At 37.5% G+C, this 18147-nt stretch overlaps 1 protein-coding gene across 1 annotated transcript in view; it reads left to right on the top strand.

Moving 5' to 3' along the window:
* The first annotated feature begins 3846 nt into the window (after positions 1-3846).
* The window catches only part of LOC129746563 (uncharacterized), a 46672-nt gene continuing 32371 nt past the window's right edge, over positions 3847-18147 (top strand). Inside the window, exon 1 of the mRNA XM_055740261.1 lies at positions 3847-4457. Coding sequence (XP_055596236.1) covers positions 4444-4457 — 14 coding nt within the window. The 5' untranslated portion in view covers positions 3847-4443. The remainder of the gene's footprint in view (positions 4458-18147) is intronic.

The following is an 18147-nucleotide window of genomic DNA, read 5'->3' on the forward strand; positions in this document are numbered from 1 at the left end:
TCAAATGTCACCGCTATAGAATGAGAGATGCAGCAGAAATTTCTAATTTCATTACAAAGATTACATGAATTAATTTTCAGAATCTATCTGAATTTGTTTTGAAGCTTTGAAATTTTCATCCTGTTTTTATAAGCTGCATAATTTCGTTAAATTTATTAATTTATATAAATTTTCCACTTTCTCCCCTTTCCAATTGCGGTAAGGGCTCACGTAGGGGAACATGCCCTATTATGCGCCACCTAAGCGAATCGCTGATTTTCTGTGTATTCCACGTACAAATTGTGTTAAAAATGGGTGTAATCGTTGAAGAAAAGTGTTTTCTACAAATTCCTATGATTTTTCATTACTCAAATTGCTATAGTTTCTCCAAAAACATGATTTTTAAAAACCATATTCAAAGCCACAGAACGAAACTGTGTTGCGAATACGCGCCGCTGTGTATTCAATACGCGCCTAGCAGCCGAACACACCCGAGAGCAGCCGAAGACCGAAAACACACCAATACATACAGACACTTTTACTGAAAAGAAAATCAAAATGGACTAATAGAAATTTAACAAAAAATGAAAAATAGATTTTTTGGGCTGAATTAACGCTCAAAATATGGCTTTGAACTTTTTGTTCATTTTCAATGGAAATTGGCCTTTTTGAAAAATTAATGCTATTTTCAGCCTACTACGATTGGCGCGTTATAAAGAGCGCATGGGCCGTGATAGAACATACCCATGAAAAGCATACCTTAGCGAGTTCAGTATGATTTTTTAGCATAAAATCATAATTTAGATTCTCTTCTATCGATGTGTCAGAAAATATTGTCTTATTCGTTTTTCTCTGCTTGGTGACACCTTATTAAAAGTGTTTTAAAATTTAGATCAAAATGAAGAAAAACCTAAATTGTTAAATTATCATGACACAGGGGCATTTTAAGGAAAAATTCATACTTGCCATGACCAATCACAGCATTTAAAACAAATTGGTAATATTTTGCAGGCTTAAAATGTGTCAGATTCTTCAAAACAAGAGTGGCGCGTATTAGCCACATGGGGCGTTATATGAACTTTTCCCCTATTTACTTTACCTAAGAACATATACAACAAAATTTATATGGAACCCTTTTCCATGCCATACTTGATTCCATTTGCTGGTTTCGTCAACATCAATTGAGAATTTATGCTAACAAAATTGTATTGGATCATCCTAAGCGCTGATCTGGTCTAGCGGATAGGCTGGCGCTAGTCTGGTAACCCTGGTGTTCTGGGTTCGATTCCCATAAATTGCTTACAGGTAAGATGTGTTTAATTGTGTAAGTAACTAAAAGCACTAAATATTTCAGAGGGAATGCATCTGGGATTTATCTATTGCAAGCGGAGTGGATTGACAACCATTTTAGGTCTCTGAAGGTTGGATGTCTTTCCTCGACGAACCATCGGCCGTGCATAAAAAGGAATGATTTCAATAATCTTAGAAATATTTCAATGCCATGCCAAATTTGTTTCTATTTGCTTCGTTAGTCGAGTTATGCAAAAACATGTAAGAGAGTCACATTTCCCTCTTCACTCTCCATTGGATGGAGAGGTGAGTACTTAATATTCATAAAAATAGTTTTTTGTGCTCAAATACCCTTTGATGTCAAATTTGGTTTCATATGCTCAATTAATTCTCAAGTTCCGCTAAAAAATTGTATGAAAGCTCCTTTCGCCATTTATATTTCCCCGCTGAAAGAAAGGAGGGGCCTCAATATTTCATACAATGATTTCTCGTGTTACAATACACTCCCATGCCAAATTTGGTTTCATTTACTCTATTAGTTCTCGAGTTATGAAATAACCATAGAACCATTCCTCGTGTTGAAATACCCTTACATGCCAAATTTGGTTCCATTTGCTTGATTAGTTCTCGAGTTATGTAAAAAAAAATTAAGAGAGCACTCCTCCATCCTTCCTATCTCCCCACTGGAAAAAAGGAGGGGTACCAAACCATCATACGAACATTCCTCGTACCAAAATACACTTCCATGCCAAGTTTGGTTCCATTAGCGTGACCAGTTCTCGAGCTATGAAGACTTGTTACTTCTATTCGAGAGACCACCTCCCTACTTCTAGTGAGAGGGAGAAGTCCCAAACTATTAAAAGAACCTTCACCGGCCTCAGAAGCTTCCATCTGCCTAGGTTCACGTAAATCGGTTCAGTAGTTTTCGAGTCTATAGGGAACAGACAGACAGACAGATAGACAGAATTTCATTTTTTATATACGTATAGATATAACTGATTTATGGAGACAATAAACTTTCGGTTGCTTAAAATATAAGGTATTTGGGATTACTTTGAAAAAAAAAACTATTTTGAGGGCCTCCAAAAAAAAATGCACAGGGCCTCCCGAAGGATAATCCGGTCCTGGGAAACTGGTTACAAATTTGGTTTTCAATGAGAAATCTAATGAAAACCTTTAAATATCTATGCATAGCTGTGCCATGAAGACCGTATCTACGTTTTTTTAAATTGATTGCAGTATTTATTGTTACGTTTTACACTTTTCATGTCATTCAAGCTGACATTAGAAAATGCATAATGGGGTTAGGAATGTTCGATTTTTTATTGTTTTATGTAGTTTGAAACTTAAAAACAAAAGTTTCGACGGAGGAAATTATAATGTTTACAAACGTGTGTTACAAAACAATCATATTCGAGCGTGTAGAAACGACAGGAAAAGAAGTTCACATGACATTACATTTTGTAGCATCTTTTCCAAATAGGAAATCGAATTGTAAAAATACTTATTCAAAAATACGGTTGTTTTCAGGAAAATATTGTTTCATGTTGTTGGTATGGAGTATCCGAACCAATATGAAGTTTGGGGGTGTGAATGTACGTTATAATTTTATTTAATTTTTTTATAATTTTTTTTTATTTTTGTAGCGGCCCACCACACTCCCCCACACCAAAAAGCTCATTAGAGCCCCCTGGTAATGGACGCTACTGTTCTCAGCATGTCTGGCAGCAACAAAAACTAATAAAAAACGCGAGCAAAATTTTACTCATGCTGAGAACTGAAATGTTTAAATTTAGTGCGAGGAAATGTTTTTATTATTATTTTACAATTATTTTTGGAAAATAAACAAAGTTTTGTTCGAAATACTTAATTCCATCAAACATGGAGCCAGTTCCAAAGTAGCTGTCCACGCCGTACAAATTAGTCGTTGTTTTTTACTCTCCGTACGATTACTTAGCTTTTCAAACTTATGCTGCTTAATCTAGAAGAGCTGACGATTGGCCAACCGGATTATGTCGAGCCGATGAGCGAATGACCACTACACCGCACCTCACCGGCCGACAATTTTTCATTCTTGCGTCGTTCTTGAGTTCTTGAGAGTAGGTACGGTACGGTTATGTTCAAGGAGACGAGGGCAACTTTTGGGAGGTGGTGATTCTTTATTTTGCACTTTGGAAGCTCGCTCTTGTTCTAAGCTCAAATTGCGAACCGCGCCACAAATCAGTCTTTGATTTGAAACTCTTTCGCGCGCATTGCTTCTAGACACGAGAGCACTACCGTTGTTTGTTGCTAAAGACTTTTTTCCCGGGTCCCGGGCCAGCTTCGGCAAGGCAGCCAGCCCAGCCTTCTTCTTCGCACATGAAGACTGCGTCGTCGCGTCGTCGTCGTCTGTCCTACTGATTACCTGTGTTGGGCCATTCTCTCCGGCCGGATTCTCGATTCTGGACCCTGATGTGATGAGGTTTGTTCAGGTTCACATGAGGAGACCTGGCGAAAGAACGTAACGCCACTAATAGCAACAACTTAGTCATTACCAGTGTGCCTCTTGCCCTGTTGGATGGAAGAAATAAAGAGAGAGAGGAGAGATCGAGCAAGGTCTACGCGGAGGAAAATCTTAACTTTGGCTGGTTAGGTGGTGTCAAGATCCAGACCAAGAACAAACCACCAACTCGGGAATCCAGGGACCCATCTTCATCATTATTATGCCGGGCCGGGAATAAGAACAAGCCAGAACCGATCCGTTGTGTTGTTGTTCTGTTGTATAAAACTAAAATGTTGAAAAGCGTTTTAATTCATTGCGGTTTTGTATAGCGTAGCGAAAAGATGTTCGCGTGGCATTGAAATTAAGCGATTCGAAAAATCGCCAAGTACCTACCTGATTGATCAATGAAAACAAGGACCATCAAAAAACTCTTCACTTACCCTAACTGTATGAACGAAGCAAAAAAAACTACTGCAATAGACATTAAATCGCCGGTTGATACTGTTGAAATCTAGCCAAAATCGTCTATCTCCTCGAGTGAACCGAAACAAAAAAAACCATTCAGCAAAGTTTTCGATAACAACAATCGAATGCACATGTGAGCAGATCTTTTGATTTTTTTCCACCGGCAGCAGTTTGAGAGAAGAGCTTTCTAGTGAGATCGAGAATTTGTTTCCAAAAGAGTAGCAGAAATGTGGCTTCTGAAGTAAGTTTTGTGCTTAATGGAAATTATAAGTGTCTGTATCGGGTGTAATATGATGGTGAATAAAACGAAATTTGAGGTGATTATTCTATCTTTGAAGAAATTGTGTATAGAAAAGCTTCAACAGATAGATCTTTCTAAATCCATAACGGAATTCCCTGAAAATTAGATACAATTACACCTAACAAGGTGTTTTTGGTGAGTGTAAATCATTGTTTGTTGAAGAAATACAACAAAATGTTTAAACTTCAAGTGGCGAAATGATTGTTTATTGTAAAAATAGGTTGTAGGGGAGATAAGTGCATATTTAACGAGGACGGACACATATTTAACCATAGGAAAAAGCTATAATATGTGAGTTACATCATTGTTTCGTGCTCAGACACTGAAAAAGTCTATTTCCTAACTGGCTGGAACTTGAAAAAGTAAGAAAAACGTTATAAAAAGCAATATATTTTTTTTTTGCCGAAAGCTGAAAACAGTCATACAGGGGCATACGGTCCTACGCCGTTTGGCCTAAAGTCATTTGGCATAAAGCCGTTTGGCATAACGCCGTTTGGCATAAAAGTCGTTTGGCATAAAGTCATTTGGCATAATGGTCATTTGGCATTGTTGTTTATTGTTGTTTATTGTTTATAAAAAACCATCTGACGTAAATGTCTTAATGGTTTACTTAATCTAGGTCTATCTTGACATACATTCAAAGTTTTCTTATTAATTAGTTCTTAATTGGTCACTTATGCTGGATTCGATCAAGCGTTTAAAGGTTGCAGTTGAGACATTAAAGTCAAAGAGAGCATAATTGCGTAAGAAGCTTACTTTTGCAGAACGCAGGGGGTCATTGCTACCATAGCGCGTATTTCTTGATTCCAGTGATAGCCAGTCACGATTTCGCAGGGTTCTTTCTGGAGCATAAATATGACAGCGCGAAAGTATCCAAGAGCAATCGATTTCGTTTTTGAGAATTTTCGCCACAAACAGTGATTGGCTAATATCATGGCGATTCGACAGCGTATGGAGGCCAAGCAAAGCGCAGCGTTGTGCATAAGGTGGCAGATTTCGAGGATTATCCCACGGTAGATCACGCAGAGCATAACGTACGAATTTTCGTTGAACCGCTTCAAAACGCGCCACCCATGTAGTTTCGAATGGCCACCACACCAGATTTGCAGATTCTAATATTGAACGAACCAGGCAGCAATACAGAGCTCGTAGACAAACAGGATCTGTAAATTCTTTACTCAGACGTATGACAAACCCCAGCATTCGATTGGCCTTTTCAAGTGTAACAGAGTAGTGTTCCTTGAATGTCATATGACTATCCAAAACAACGCCAAGGTCCTTTATTTGATTAACACGATGTAGAAGTTCGCCCTGGATATAATAGTCGTACAAAAATGGAAGTTTCTTGCGTCCAAATGTTATGATACAGCACTTAGAAACGCTTAAGGCCAGTAGGTTGACAGCACACCAGTTCACTACTGTATCGAGGAATTGCTGTAGTATCTGACAATCTGCCAAACTGTTAACGTTCAGAAAAATTTTCAAATCATCCGCGTACATAAGTACTCCGCATCCAAAAAGCAGCATATTAATATCATTGCAGAACAGGGTGAACAATAAAGGGCCCAAATTACTTCCTTGCGGTACTCCTGAAGTCGGAATGAAATCTGAAGATTCAGATGTTCCGACTTTAACAGCAAGACGACGATTTGTTAAATAACTTCTGATCCACGCACAAAATCTCTCAGATAATCCCAGGCGTTCTAGCTTTAAAAGTAAAATTAAGTGATTAACTGAGTCAAACGCCGCAGTGATGTCCGTGTAAATTGCGTCGACTTGTTTGCCACAATCCATGTTAGATATGCAAAATGATGTGAACACTGCCAGATTAGATGTTACCGAACGTTTCGGAAAAAAACCGTGTTGATTGTCCGAAATCCAGTTCCTGCAGGCTGAAAACATAACATCGTTGACAATCCTCTCTAGGACCTTCGAGCAGGCAGCTAGTGATGTGACACCACGATAATTGCGAACCTCTTGCTTATCACCCTTTTTGAAGACTGGGCTCATGAAAGATCTTTTCCAGGTGGCAGGGAACCGATGTTGTTGTAAGGACTGATTAAAAATATATGTCAGGGTCAGTATAGTGCAACACTTTTTCAACACGCACGCAGGTATTCCATCCTGCCCGGCTGAGGTAGAGTACTTTAAGTTTTTGATAGCCTCGAAAACCATATCCTCACTAACAGCAAACACGTCGAGATTCAACACATCGGTAGGCAATCGTGTCACGGCTGCGCTAATTTGTTCTTCTGTTGGCGATTGACTTGAAAATATACTGGAGAAATGCTTTGCAAAAAGGTTACATTTGTCAGCAGATGATTTTGCAATTCTGTTATCTAAATGTACCTCCGCAGGTAGGCCAGATTCCTTCCTTTTGGATTTAAAAAAATTCCAAAACTTTTTAGGGTTCCGACGAATATTTTCTGGTAGCATCATTAAGTTTAGATTTAATGAATGGGCATCTAGAATTAGTAAATGCTCGAAGCAATTTCGAGCGCAGCTGTTTCAGTCGTTTTAAACGAGAATTAGTCCAAGGAGGTCTAAGCGGAGGTCGAACCATGGGCACAGATTTGTCAAAAACGTCGTCCATAATTGAGTTTTTATATTTTTATGCCAAATGACCGTTATGCCAAACGGCCATTATGCCGAATGACCATTATGCCAAACGACTATTATGCCAAACGGCCATTATGCCAAACGGCTTTATGCCAAACGACTTTTATGCCAAACGGCGTTATGCCAAACGGCTTTATGCCAATCGGTATACAATCGGGGCATACCTAATGATGACCCCCTGGGGCAGTAGAAGCACCATTAATCGGGGCACGACGAGCGTTTTCTGCCGTAAAATCTAGCAGCGAATTCAACTCGATGAAGATAACTAAATTATAGAGCTACAGCTTGACTTGTTCCATATGACAATTTAGCCTATTGGTAAGGTGTCTATGAGATCATGAATGGTAAATGAAAAAAAAATCGCCTCGACCAGGAATCGCACTCGAGTCTTCGGATTACCTATCTGACACCCTTCCAATTGGCGGTTATATGTAAACTAGGCAAGTTGTAGCTCTATAATGCAGTTGACTTCATCGAGTTGAATTCGCTGATAGATTCTAAGGCAGAAAATGCTCATCGTGCCCCAATTAATGGTGCGTATACTGCTCCAGGAGAGTTCTCATTATGTCCCTACAGTGACTGGTTTTTAGCTTTCGGCAAAAAATTTTAAAATGCATTTTTAAACGTTTTTATTTACTTTTGCAAGTTTCATTCAATTAGGCAATAGATTATTTGAGTGTGTGAACACGAAACAATGATGTAATTCACATATTATAACTGTTCTCTATGGTTAAATAAGCGTTTAGTATGTTATATACAAATCAATAGTGGGTTTTTGAGAGGGTGTTCCCAGCGAGCAAATAGATGCTCTTTAAAAGGAACACATTGTTGTTAATGTTATTCATTTAGGTTTATAAAATTTGAGTTAATAGTAGAAAGAATTGTGCAGCACATTTTTAACTCGATAAATGCTTAAGCGAAGTTGTGATAGCGGCGGTATGTTGAGGCGATGGTGTGATGAGGCGTTGGTATGTTGAGATGGTGGTATGGTGAGGCGGTGGGGTGGTGAGGCGGTGGTGGTCTAGGCGGAGAGGTGATAGATAAGAAGCAATATACAGGTGTAACAGCGTGGCAATTGACTTGATTTAGTGGAGGTGCGGTTGCTTGCAGGATGAGTTCAGTTGTATTTTGAAGCGATGGATTGTCGAGGTTTGCTACAAATTTTCTGGAAGTCCGTTGTACACCGTGCTGCAGAAGTAGCTCAGCTTCCTTTTGCCAAATTCGGTATTGACTCTGGGTAGCCGGATGAGATTGGTCTGTCGCGATGCACGTTCCAATGCCACCCGTTGCAGTACGGTATTGTGGAGTGTTTCTGGGCACGTCAGTATGTCTATGTATGAACGTTATGCTCTGGAACTCCCGAAGTCCACGAATGGGTAGAACTGAGTCCTCGATGTCGTTGTATAGCAACGAAGGTAGGGCCTCCTATGGACCGCTTTCAATGCATTGAAGTTCTCTCAGACGACTTCTGGCTGCGTTTCCCCATAGTGAGACCAGGTATTGCAGCCTCGAATGGAAGAGGGCAAAGTACAACTTCTTCAACCACGCAGTCGGAACGAAGGACGAGACTTTTTAGAGGGCACCGCAAACTGGAGCTAACTTTTTTTTAGTTGCTCAATGTGTGCACTCCATGTTAGGTTTTCGTCCAGTACTAGGTCCAGATATTTGAAGTCTTTGACACGATGGATTTCAGTGTTAGTGATGCTTATACATGGCAATTCAGGAATCGGTCGACATCCGTAGTTCAACAACATGTATGTTGTTTTTGTTGTGTTCAGAGAAAGCAGATTACAGATGAAATACTCGTTTAGGAGCAACAGGTCGCTATTCATCCAATGGGCTATTTGGATGGGATCGGGGCTGCTGTAGGAGATCAGGGTGTCGTCGGCAAACAGGCGAGGTGTCCCTTGGAGTTGTAATTTTGAGAGGTCTTTTATGAACACCAGAAACATAAGAGGCCCTAGGTTGCTTCCTTGCGGAACCCCAATGGTAAGCATTTTGTTGCTGCTGTTAGTGCCACACCAATAAACAAATTGTTGACGGTTTGAGAGGTAGTTTTCCAGCAAATGTAGGGCAGGTCCCCGTACCCCGTTTATTTCTACTTTTTTTAGCAGTAGCTCATGATTGATGGTATCGAAGCTTTCTTGAGGTCCAGAAAAGTGCACCAGAGTAGCGTCGGTTGTCGAGATCACAGTAATCTTCCAAAAGTTTTCCGGTCGCGGTGAGTGTGTCGCATCCTTTCCTAAACCCGGACTGTCTGTTGGTTAATATGTTTTGAGTTGCTAGGAAGTTCGTTTGTCTACTTGAAATCAGCTGTTCCAGTATTTTGTTCATCGTAGACAGGGTTGAGATAGGCCGGTAGTTGGATGGGTTGGATTTGTCACCTGATTTGAAGATCGGCGTGACTCGTGCTATCTTGAGAGTTTCCGGATAAGCTCCAGTCTCTATGATTTCGTTGAAGACATCCTTGAGGATCTGTGCGAAGGCTAGATGCTGGGTTTTTATTGCAGAAGCTGGTATATTGTTTGGCCCTGGCGCCTTATTTGTGTTGAGATTGTTGATCAACATGACAATTTCTTCTACGGTTGCTGGCCTCATGAATAACGATGAAAAGTGAGACCTTAACGTGCCAAATTTACAAATGCCCTTGTCGCTAATCCGAAGCCAAGTTGTGTCCGATGTTGCAGAAAAAATCGTTAAGGCAGTCCACTGCTTGCAAGGGATCATTTATGGTTCTTCCGTCTACCAATAGAGAGGTGTTGTTTGAGCTTTTGTGATTTCTACCTAAGATTTCGTTTAGGACTTTCCAAACCTTTATCGTAATAGCAGTCTGCAAAAGTTTGAAGTAATATTTTTTGCATTGTCTCTTTTTTTCGTTGAGTTTCTTGGAGGCCTGTTTCAGTAGGTCTCTTAACCGTTGATCTGTGGGGTTTCGCCTACTTGCAACTTATCCTTGGTTGACATTTTTAGCAACTTATCCTTGGTTGACATAAGTTGCCAAACATCTACGGACATCCAGGGACAATGCGCCTTCACCTTGGCTTCAATGGTTATCGTTCTGGTGGCTCTGTTTTTTATTTCGTTGTATTTTTCAATAATATACATTATTTTTCCGTTGGCATCCGTTACTGGAGGAATACTTAGGAGGGCAACTCCTAGTTCCGTATTCAATTGATGCTGATTAATTATTTGTTTATTGAGTGTTTGAATAGAGCGTGGCTGGTTTAAAAACAGTTTAGTGATAACTACTGAATGATCACTTGCATCGGTAGGAATTGTTTCGTTTGTGACCGACGAAAGGAGACTTTCCGAACAAACTACGTGGTCTAGAATGTTTCCACTCGATGGACGTGTTACAACGTTATTTGTTACGAGCATATCACACGACTCAAGGATACGTAGATGTGAGGTAACAGACAAGAAAAAAAAGCAATCATATCCTTGAATTTTGAAGATTTCTGAGTCTCCCTATTTACCCAAGTCTCGCTTATTACTACAACATCAACTTGGCTATGGTAACGATCAAGGAAATGTTTAAGGATGTCGAATTTTTCTAAGTTGTTCATGCCCCGGATTTCCATTGAAGTAATTTAAGACCACCTTTCTTACTTAAGTTATTTTTATTGCTGAAACAATCATTCTGTCTTTGATATGGTATATTTATAATATTGGGTGTGTATATAATTATTTTATTACAGTTTACTGAAGTTGAGGAGTTGTTAGCAGCGCTTGGCTGGAGGTTCGATGACCGAAGAGGACAGTAAAATGGAATCCGACATCAAAAAGGCCATAGTTCTTTTAGAGCTCAGTTGCAGTTACTTCTGAAGATCGTTCAAGTCCCTAATTTTCCGGATCTTGGAGACTATTAAGATGGCAGGCTAAATTTTTCATTCGACCTCTCATGAGTTTTCCGGAAACTACGCCTACTGTAGGTTGTCGTGTTTGATAAACATTGGCTCGATGGCCAAATCTAGTCAACAAGTTCACGTTTGATTTGTTTTTGATTGGGGATGGGGTTTTGAACTGTAGTTTGCGTATTTTTGCTCAAGTCATACTATAAATCAATACTCTAAAAGTCAACTGTAATATGAATTTCTTTATTCCGGAATACAACAGCCACAGCAGAAATCCACCCGGCTAAGCACGAACGAATGAATAACTTTCTAAAATTCAAATAATCAAGGAAAAAAGATTGTTTTTCGTAATATTTAGAGAAGAACAACATTCTCATAATGCTCAGAAAATTTTATATTTGAGATGAAAACAATCGTCTGAAATCGGTTAAGCCGGATTTGATAAGAAGTTCGCCATAAATATGTTTGTAAATTATTAAATGATTTCGCTCATTTTTTCTCTCGCGCGGGTTTCAAATGAGAAAATTGTTGTCCCTATCCTTTGTCATTGAGTTTGACTACTATAAAAATTACGGATCCACGATTTTGTGAAAAATCCTAGAGAATTATGGTTGATTGTATACTCACACAACAATCATTCTGGTTCCTCATTAGATGGAATTTTGACTTTTTCAACTCTGTACTACTTTAAGAGGAAAACAACATGAACTTTGCTTCCGATCGGTTTCATCGCTTTAGAAAGACCAGAAATTTACGTATGTTAACCGCCTCTACTTTGGTAAGTAAAAACTGTTACTTACATACGATCATTCTAAAATGTATTAGAACGTACATTAAAACAGCATAGGAGTATGGCAACAAAAAATTATGCTGCTTGTTGCCCAGCCCTCCAGTGAGGAATATATCGTCTGCTTCACACAGCTTATCCAGTTCAAGTATATCGCTCCCAGCAGATAGTGAATCGATGAACACTTTTGCACCGCTAGCAACGCTTCCACCAAAATTGATACAAATAGCTGGATCTAAAATGGGATCCACATATGTATGTCCCCTGCAGGACGAAGACTATCAAAGGATAGCGAAGATGAAGAAAATTCCGATAAATTTTTAGACAAAGCTCGTGTCTGAAATTCAAGGAAGATCATAGTTTTTCCATTATAAAATTTTAACAACAAAAAATTAAATTTTGCATTCATTGATTTCTCTAGGCCCTCGTGCAATTCCCCTTTATTTTTTTTCAATCCAACCCTACCATTTGATAGGGTTTCTAGCTTTTTGTCCTAGACTGGCTTACTCTTGGAAAATGTCCTTATTTTTTGAATATCAAAAATTTACCTCAAAATTCAACAAAAACTACACGAAAACTAAATATTTACTAAGGAAAAAGTTTGAAAACGTAGAAAAAAGTTTTAAGATATTTTAACTTCAGACTTATTTATTGATGGTTATGTAGAAACATTTCATGTTGATCAAAGCTACCCTGATGATCAATGTTACCCCGTTTTACGGTACTTAGAATCGATGTGATGCTACAAAATCATAGTCTACATGAAAAATCACGTATAATTAATTTCTAAATTATGTTGCATATAAGATTGCAGTTAAAAGAATAAACGAGGAAAATTCATTGTACTCTAAAATTCAATTTAACCTTCCAAAGTCGTTCGGGTCAATATGACCCGAAGCGCACATTCAAATCATCATAACTCTTCGAGAAAAAATCGCAAAAATTTGATTTTAAAAACCTCCCTGTGGAATCACGAAATACACAATCTGTAGTACCAGGCAACTTCCTGTGACCACCGGAAGTGCTCCCTCAAAAAAATCCGTAATTAGGCTGTTCGGGTCTATATGACCCGAGAGTTTGCGTAAGTTCCCCTGGCCGCAAATATTGACCGATTTCGATGAATTTTAATTCATTGTATAGATAATTTATTCTAGTTTCTCAATATTGAAAAATAAAGTCGAAATATTTTACGAAATCACCAGTAGCTGATTCCGAATGAAAAAAGTCCCGAAAAAGAGCTCTTTTTAGAATGCCTATAACTTGAGACAGGTTCCAAATATTGCGCTGATTTTATAATATTTAGAATTGTCAAGAATAACGCTATCCATGGATGTAAAAATTTTTGGTGGTCCAAAGGAAGTTTTGGCCGCTATCCCGGAACTTCCGGTAGAAAAAATTCTTACTTCAAAAAAGTCACCCAATTTTGGCTTTGCATTGCTGTATCTCGGTTACCAATGGATCAATTCTCTAAGTTCAAATTTTAGTTTTTTTTTGTTAACTTTATTATTATTTTCGTAGAACATAGTTGGTTCCTCAAAAATCTCAGTTGTTCAGTATATGGTAATGAAACTCACATCTTTTTTGTCATTTTTCAAACTCCCCCTCGTGTCGGTGGGTTTACGCGATTTTGTTAGCGGGATTTCACTAAAATTTGAACTCAAATTGGTCCCTTTTTATATACCTAGAGATTCATTAGAATCTCCTCTTTCGATTGACATACATTTTGTGTGGTGTTTTGAAAATTTGTAGCAACGTTTTTCGAATTTACTGAAAGCTGCCAGATTTCAACCAGTTTGGTCCACGTTTTCAACAGGTTGGTGTACAAATCTCGCACCCCTCACGTAGCTGCGGGAGAAACAAATCCTGTAGCTCTCTTTTTGTCTCACCAACCCAGCAGCAGGAGGAACTGCCGTCTCGCCGCGTGGTTTGTTGATTGATTGTGCTGATGCTGATAACGAAATAAATGCTTTATTGTTGTAGGAATTGCTTGATTCTTTTTTGATATATTATTTTAATGGATGGGCAACATTTCTAAAGTTCACGTCCATGATTTCAGATTCAGATTACAAATTTCAGATTGCAGATTTCAGCTTCAGATAACAGATTTAAATTTCAAGATCCGATTTTAGATTCAGATTTCAAATTCAGATTCAGATCTCAGATTCAGATTTCAGATTCAGAGTTCAGATTCAGATTTCAGATTCAGATTTCAGATTCAGATTTCAGATTCAGATTTCAGATTCAGATTTCAGATTCAGATTTCAGATTCAGATTTCAGATTCAGAATTCAGATTCAGATTTCAGATTCAGATTTCAGATTCAGATTTCAGATTCAGATTTCAGATTCAGATTTCAGATTCAGATTTCAGATTCAGATTTCAGATTCAGATTTCAGATTCAGATTTCAGATTCAGATTTCAGATTCAGATTTCAGATTCAGATTTCAGATTCAGATTTCAGATTCAGATTTCAGATTCAGATTTCAGATTCAGATTTCAGATTCAGATTTCAGATTCAGATTTCAGATTCAGATTTCAGATTCAGATTTCAGATTCAGATTTCAGATTCAGATTTCAGATTTCAGATTTCAGATTCAGATTTCAGATTCAGATTTCAGATTCAGATTTTAGATTCAGATTTCAGATTCAGATTTCAGATTCAGATTTCGGATTCAGATTTCAGATTCAGATTTCAGATTCAGATTTCAGATTCAGATTTCAGATTCAGATTTCAGATTCAGATTTCGATTTCAGATTCAGATTTCATATTCAAATTTCAGATTCAAATTTCAGATTCCGATTCAAATTCCGATTTCTGATAAAAGTTTCTGATTAAAATTTCAGAATATTTGTTACTTGAATCATAGATTTTGTGTCTCCTGCAGTAGACACTGCTTGAAATAAAAGAAAAGAATCATGATAACATTCAAAACAAATGTATCACTGAAGAATTTCAATGATAAAATATCTAAAAACATTCAAGAACCTTTTTTCAATTTGGAAAAATAATCTTTCTCTATTTTAAAATCAAAACATTTACTACGCAAAGAATCATCAGCATCAGCACAATCAATCAACAAACCACGCGGCGAGACGGCAGTTCCTCCTGCTGCTGGGTTGGGTGACCTGTGTTAAATGCGCAAGTAGAGAGCGCGCAAAAACTCACTCATTTTTCCGGATTTGGCAGCACGGCGTGGCATAAACTTGCATGCAAGAATGAACATGATGAACTCTCGGGTGAATTTTTTTTAAACTGGCGGTTGTTATAATTTCAAAAAAGTAGTTTTAAAACATAAATTAAGCTGAAAAGTATATCATAGACTGTTTACTAAACCAGACAAAGTTGGACATCAACTGAAAAACAAGGCAACACAAAAAAAAACTTGGTACCTCTTGAAATTTCAATGAAAACTGTTTTTTTTTTTAAATATACAAACTGAAATTTAAAGAAAAACTTTGTTCAAAAAATTGCATTGCATCACCGAAGCACTGATACCGTATGTTGTTGATAGTCCCAGCAACAAAACGTTGTACTCAGAATTTCCCGCTTTGCTTGGAATTTCCCGGAATTTCCACTTAAGTAAGTACATGTCAATTTTTGCATTTTTCAACATATTTAACTTTGAAGAAAAACTTTGTTCAAAAAATTGCATTGCATCACCGAAGCACTAATATGGTATGTTGCTGGTAGTCCCAGCAACAAAACGTAGTACTCAGAATTTCCCGCTTTGCTTGGAATTTCCCGGAATTTCCACTTAAGTAAGTACATATCAATTTTTGCATTTTTCAACATATTTAACTTTGAAGAAAAACTTTGTTCAAAAAATTGCATTTCATCACCGAAGCACTAATATGGTATGTTGCTGGTAGTCCCAGCAACAAAACGTAGTACTCAGAATTTCCCGCTTTGCTTGGAATTTCCCGGAATTTCCACTTAAGTAAGTACATGTCAATTTTTGCATTTTTCAACATATTTAACTTTGAAGAAAAACTTTGTTCAAAAAATTGCATTGCATCACCGAAGCACTAATATGGTATGTTGCTGGTAGTCCCAGCAACAAAACGTAGTACTCAGAATTTCCCGCTTTGCTTGGAATTTCCCGGAATTTCCACTTAAGTAAGTACATGTCAATTTTTGCATTTTTCAACATATTTAACTTTGAAGAAAAACTTTGTTCAAAAAATTGCATTGCATCACCGAAGCACTAATATGGTTTGTTGCTGGTAGTCCCAGCAACAAAACGTAGTACTCAGAATTTCCCGCTTTGCTTGGAATTTCCCGGAATTTCCACTTAAATAAGTACATGTCAATTTTTGCATTTTTCAACATATTTAACTTTGAAGAAAAACTTTGTTCAAAAAATTGCATTGCATCACCGAAGCACTGATACCGTATGTTGTTGATAGTCCCAGCAACAAAACGTAGTACTCAGAATTTCCCGCTTTGCTTGGAATTTCCCGAAATTTCCACTTAAGTAAGTACATATCAATTTTTGCATTTTTCAACATATTTAGCTTTGAAGAAAAACTTTGTTCAAAAAATTGCATTGCATCACCGAAGCACTGATACCGTATGTTGTTGATAGTCTTAGCAACAAAACGTAGTACTCAGAATTTCCCGCTTTGCTTGGAATTTCCCGGAATTTCCACTTAAGTAAGTACATGTCAATTTTTGCATTTTTCAACATATTTAACTTTGAAGAAAAACTTTGTTCAAAAAATTGCATTGCATCACCGAAGCACTAATATGGTATGTTGCTGGTAGTCCCAGCAACAAAACGTAGTACTCAGAATTTCCCGAAATTTCCACTTAAGTAAGTACATGTCAATTTTTTGCATTTTTCAACATATTTAACTTTGAAGAAAAACTTTGTTCAAAAAATTGCATTGCATCACCGAAGCACTAATATGGTATGTTGCTGATAGTCTCAGCAACAAAACGTAGTACTTAGAATTTCCCGCTTTGCTTGGAATTTCCCGGAATTTCCACTTAAGTAAGTACATGTCAATTTTTGCATTTTTCAACATATTTAACTTTGAAGAAAAACTTTGTTCAAAAAATTGCATTGCATCACCGAAGCACTAATATGGTATGTTGCTGGTAGTCCCAGCAACAAAACGTAGTACTCAAAATTTCCCGCTTTGCTTGGAATTTCCCGGAATTTCCACTTAAGTAAGTACATGTCAATTTTTGCATTTTTCAACATATTTAACTTTGAAGAAAAACTTTGTTCAAAAAATTGCATTGCATCACCGAAGCACTGATACCGTATGTTGTTGATAGTCCCAGCAACAAAACGTAGTACTCAGAATTTCCCGCTTTGCTTGGAATTTCCCGGAATTTCCACTTAAGTAAGTACATGTCAATTTTTGCATTTTTCAACATATTTAACTTTGAAGAAAAACTTTGTTCAAAAAATTGCATTGCATCACCGAAGCACTAATATGGTATGTTGTTGGTAGTCCCAGCAACAAAACGTAGTACTCAGAATTTCCCGCTTTGCTTGGAATTTTCCCGGAATTTCCACTTAAGTAAGTACATGTCAATTTTTGCATTTTTCAACATATTTAACTTTGAAGAAAAACTTTGTTCAAAAAATTGCATTGCATCACCGAAGCACTAATATGGTATGTTGCTGATAGTCTCAGCAACAAAACGTAGTACTTAGAATTTCCCGCTTTGCTTGGAATTTTCCCGGAATTTCCACTTAAGTAAGTACATGTCAATTTTTGCATTTTTCAACATATTTAGCTTTGAAGAAAAACTTTGTTCAAAAAATTGCATTGCATCACCGAAGCACTGATACCGTATGTTGTTTATAGTCCCAGCAACAAAACGTAGTACTCAGAATTTCCCGCTTTGCTTGGAATTTCCCGGAATTTCCACTTAAGTAAGTACATGTCAATTTTTGCATTTTTCAACATATTTAACTTTGAAGAAAAACTTTGTTCAAAAAATTGCATTGCATCACCGAAGCACTGATACCGTATGTTGTTGATAGTCCCAGCAACAAAACTTAGTACTCAGAATTTCCCGCTTTGCTTGGAATTTCCCGGAATTTCCACTTAAGTAAGTACATGTCAATTTTTGCATTTTTCAACATATTTAACTTTGAAGAAAAACTTTGTTCAAAAAATTGCATTGCATCACCGAAGCACTAATATGGTATGTTGCTGATAGTCCCAGCAACAAAACGTAGTACTCAGAATTTCCCGCTTTGCTTGGAATTTCCCGAAATTTCCACTTAAGTAAGTACATGTCAATTTTTTCATTTTTCAACATATTTAACTTTGAAGAAAAACTTTGTTCAAAAAATTGCATTGCATCACCGAAGCACTAATATGGTATGTTGCTGATAGTCTCAGTAACA

This window comes from Uranotaenia lowii, chromosome 2 (assembly GCF_029784155.1).
Source record: "Uranotaenia lowii strain MFRU-FL chromosome 2, ASM2978415v1, whole genome shotgun sequence".
Lineage (NCBI taxonomy): Eukaryota > Metazoa > Arthropoda > Insecta > Diptera > Culicidae > Uranotaenia > Uranotaenia lowii.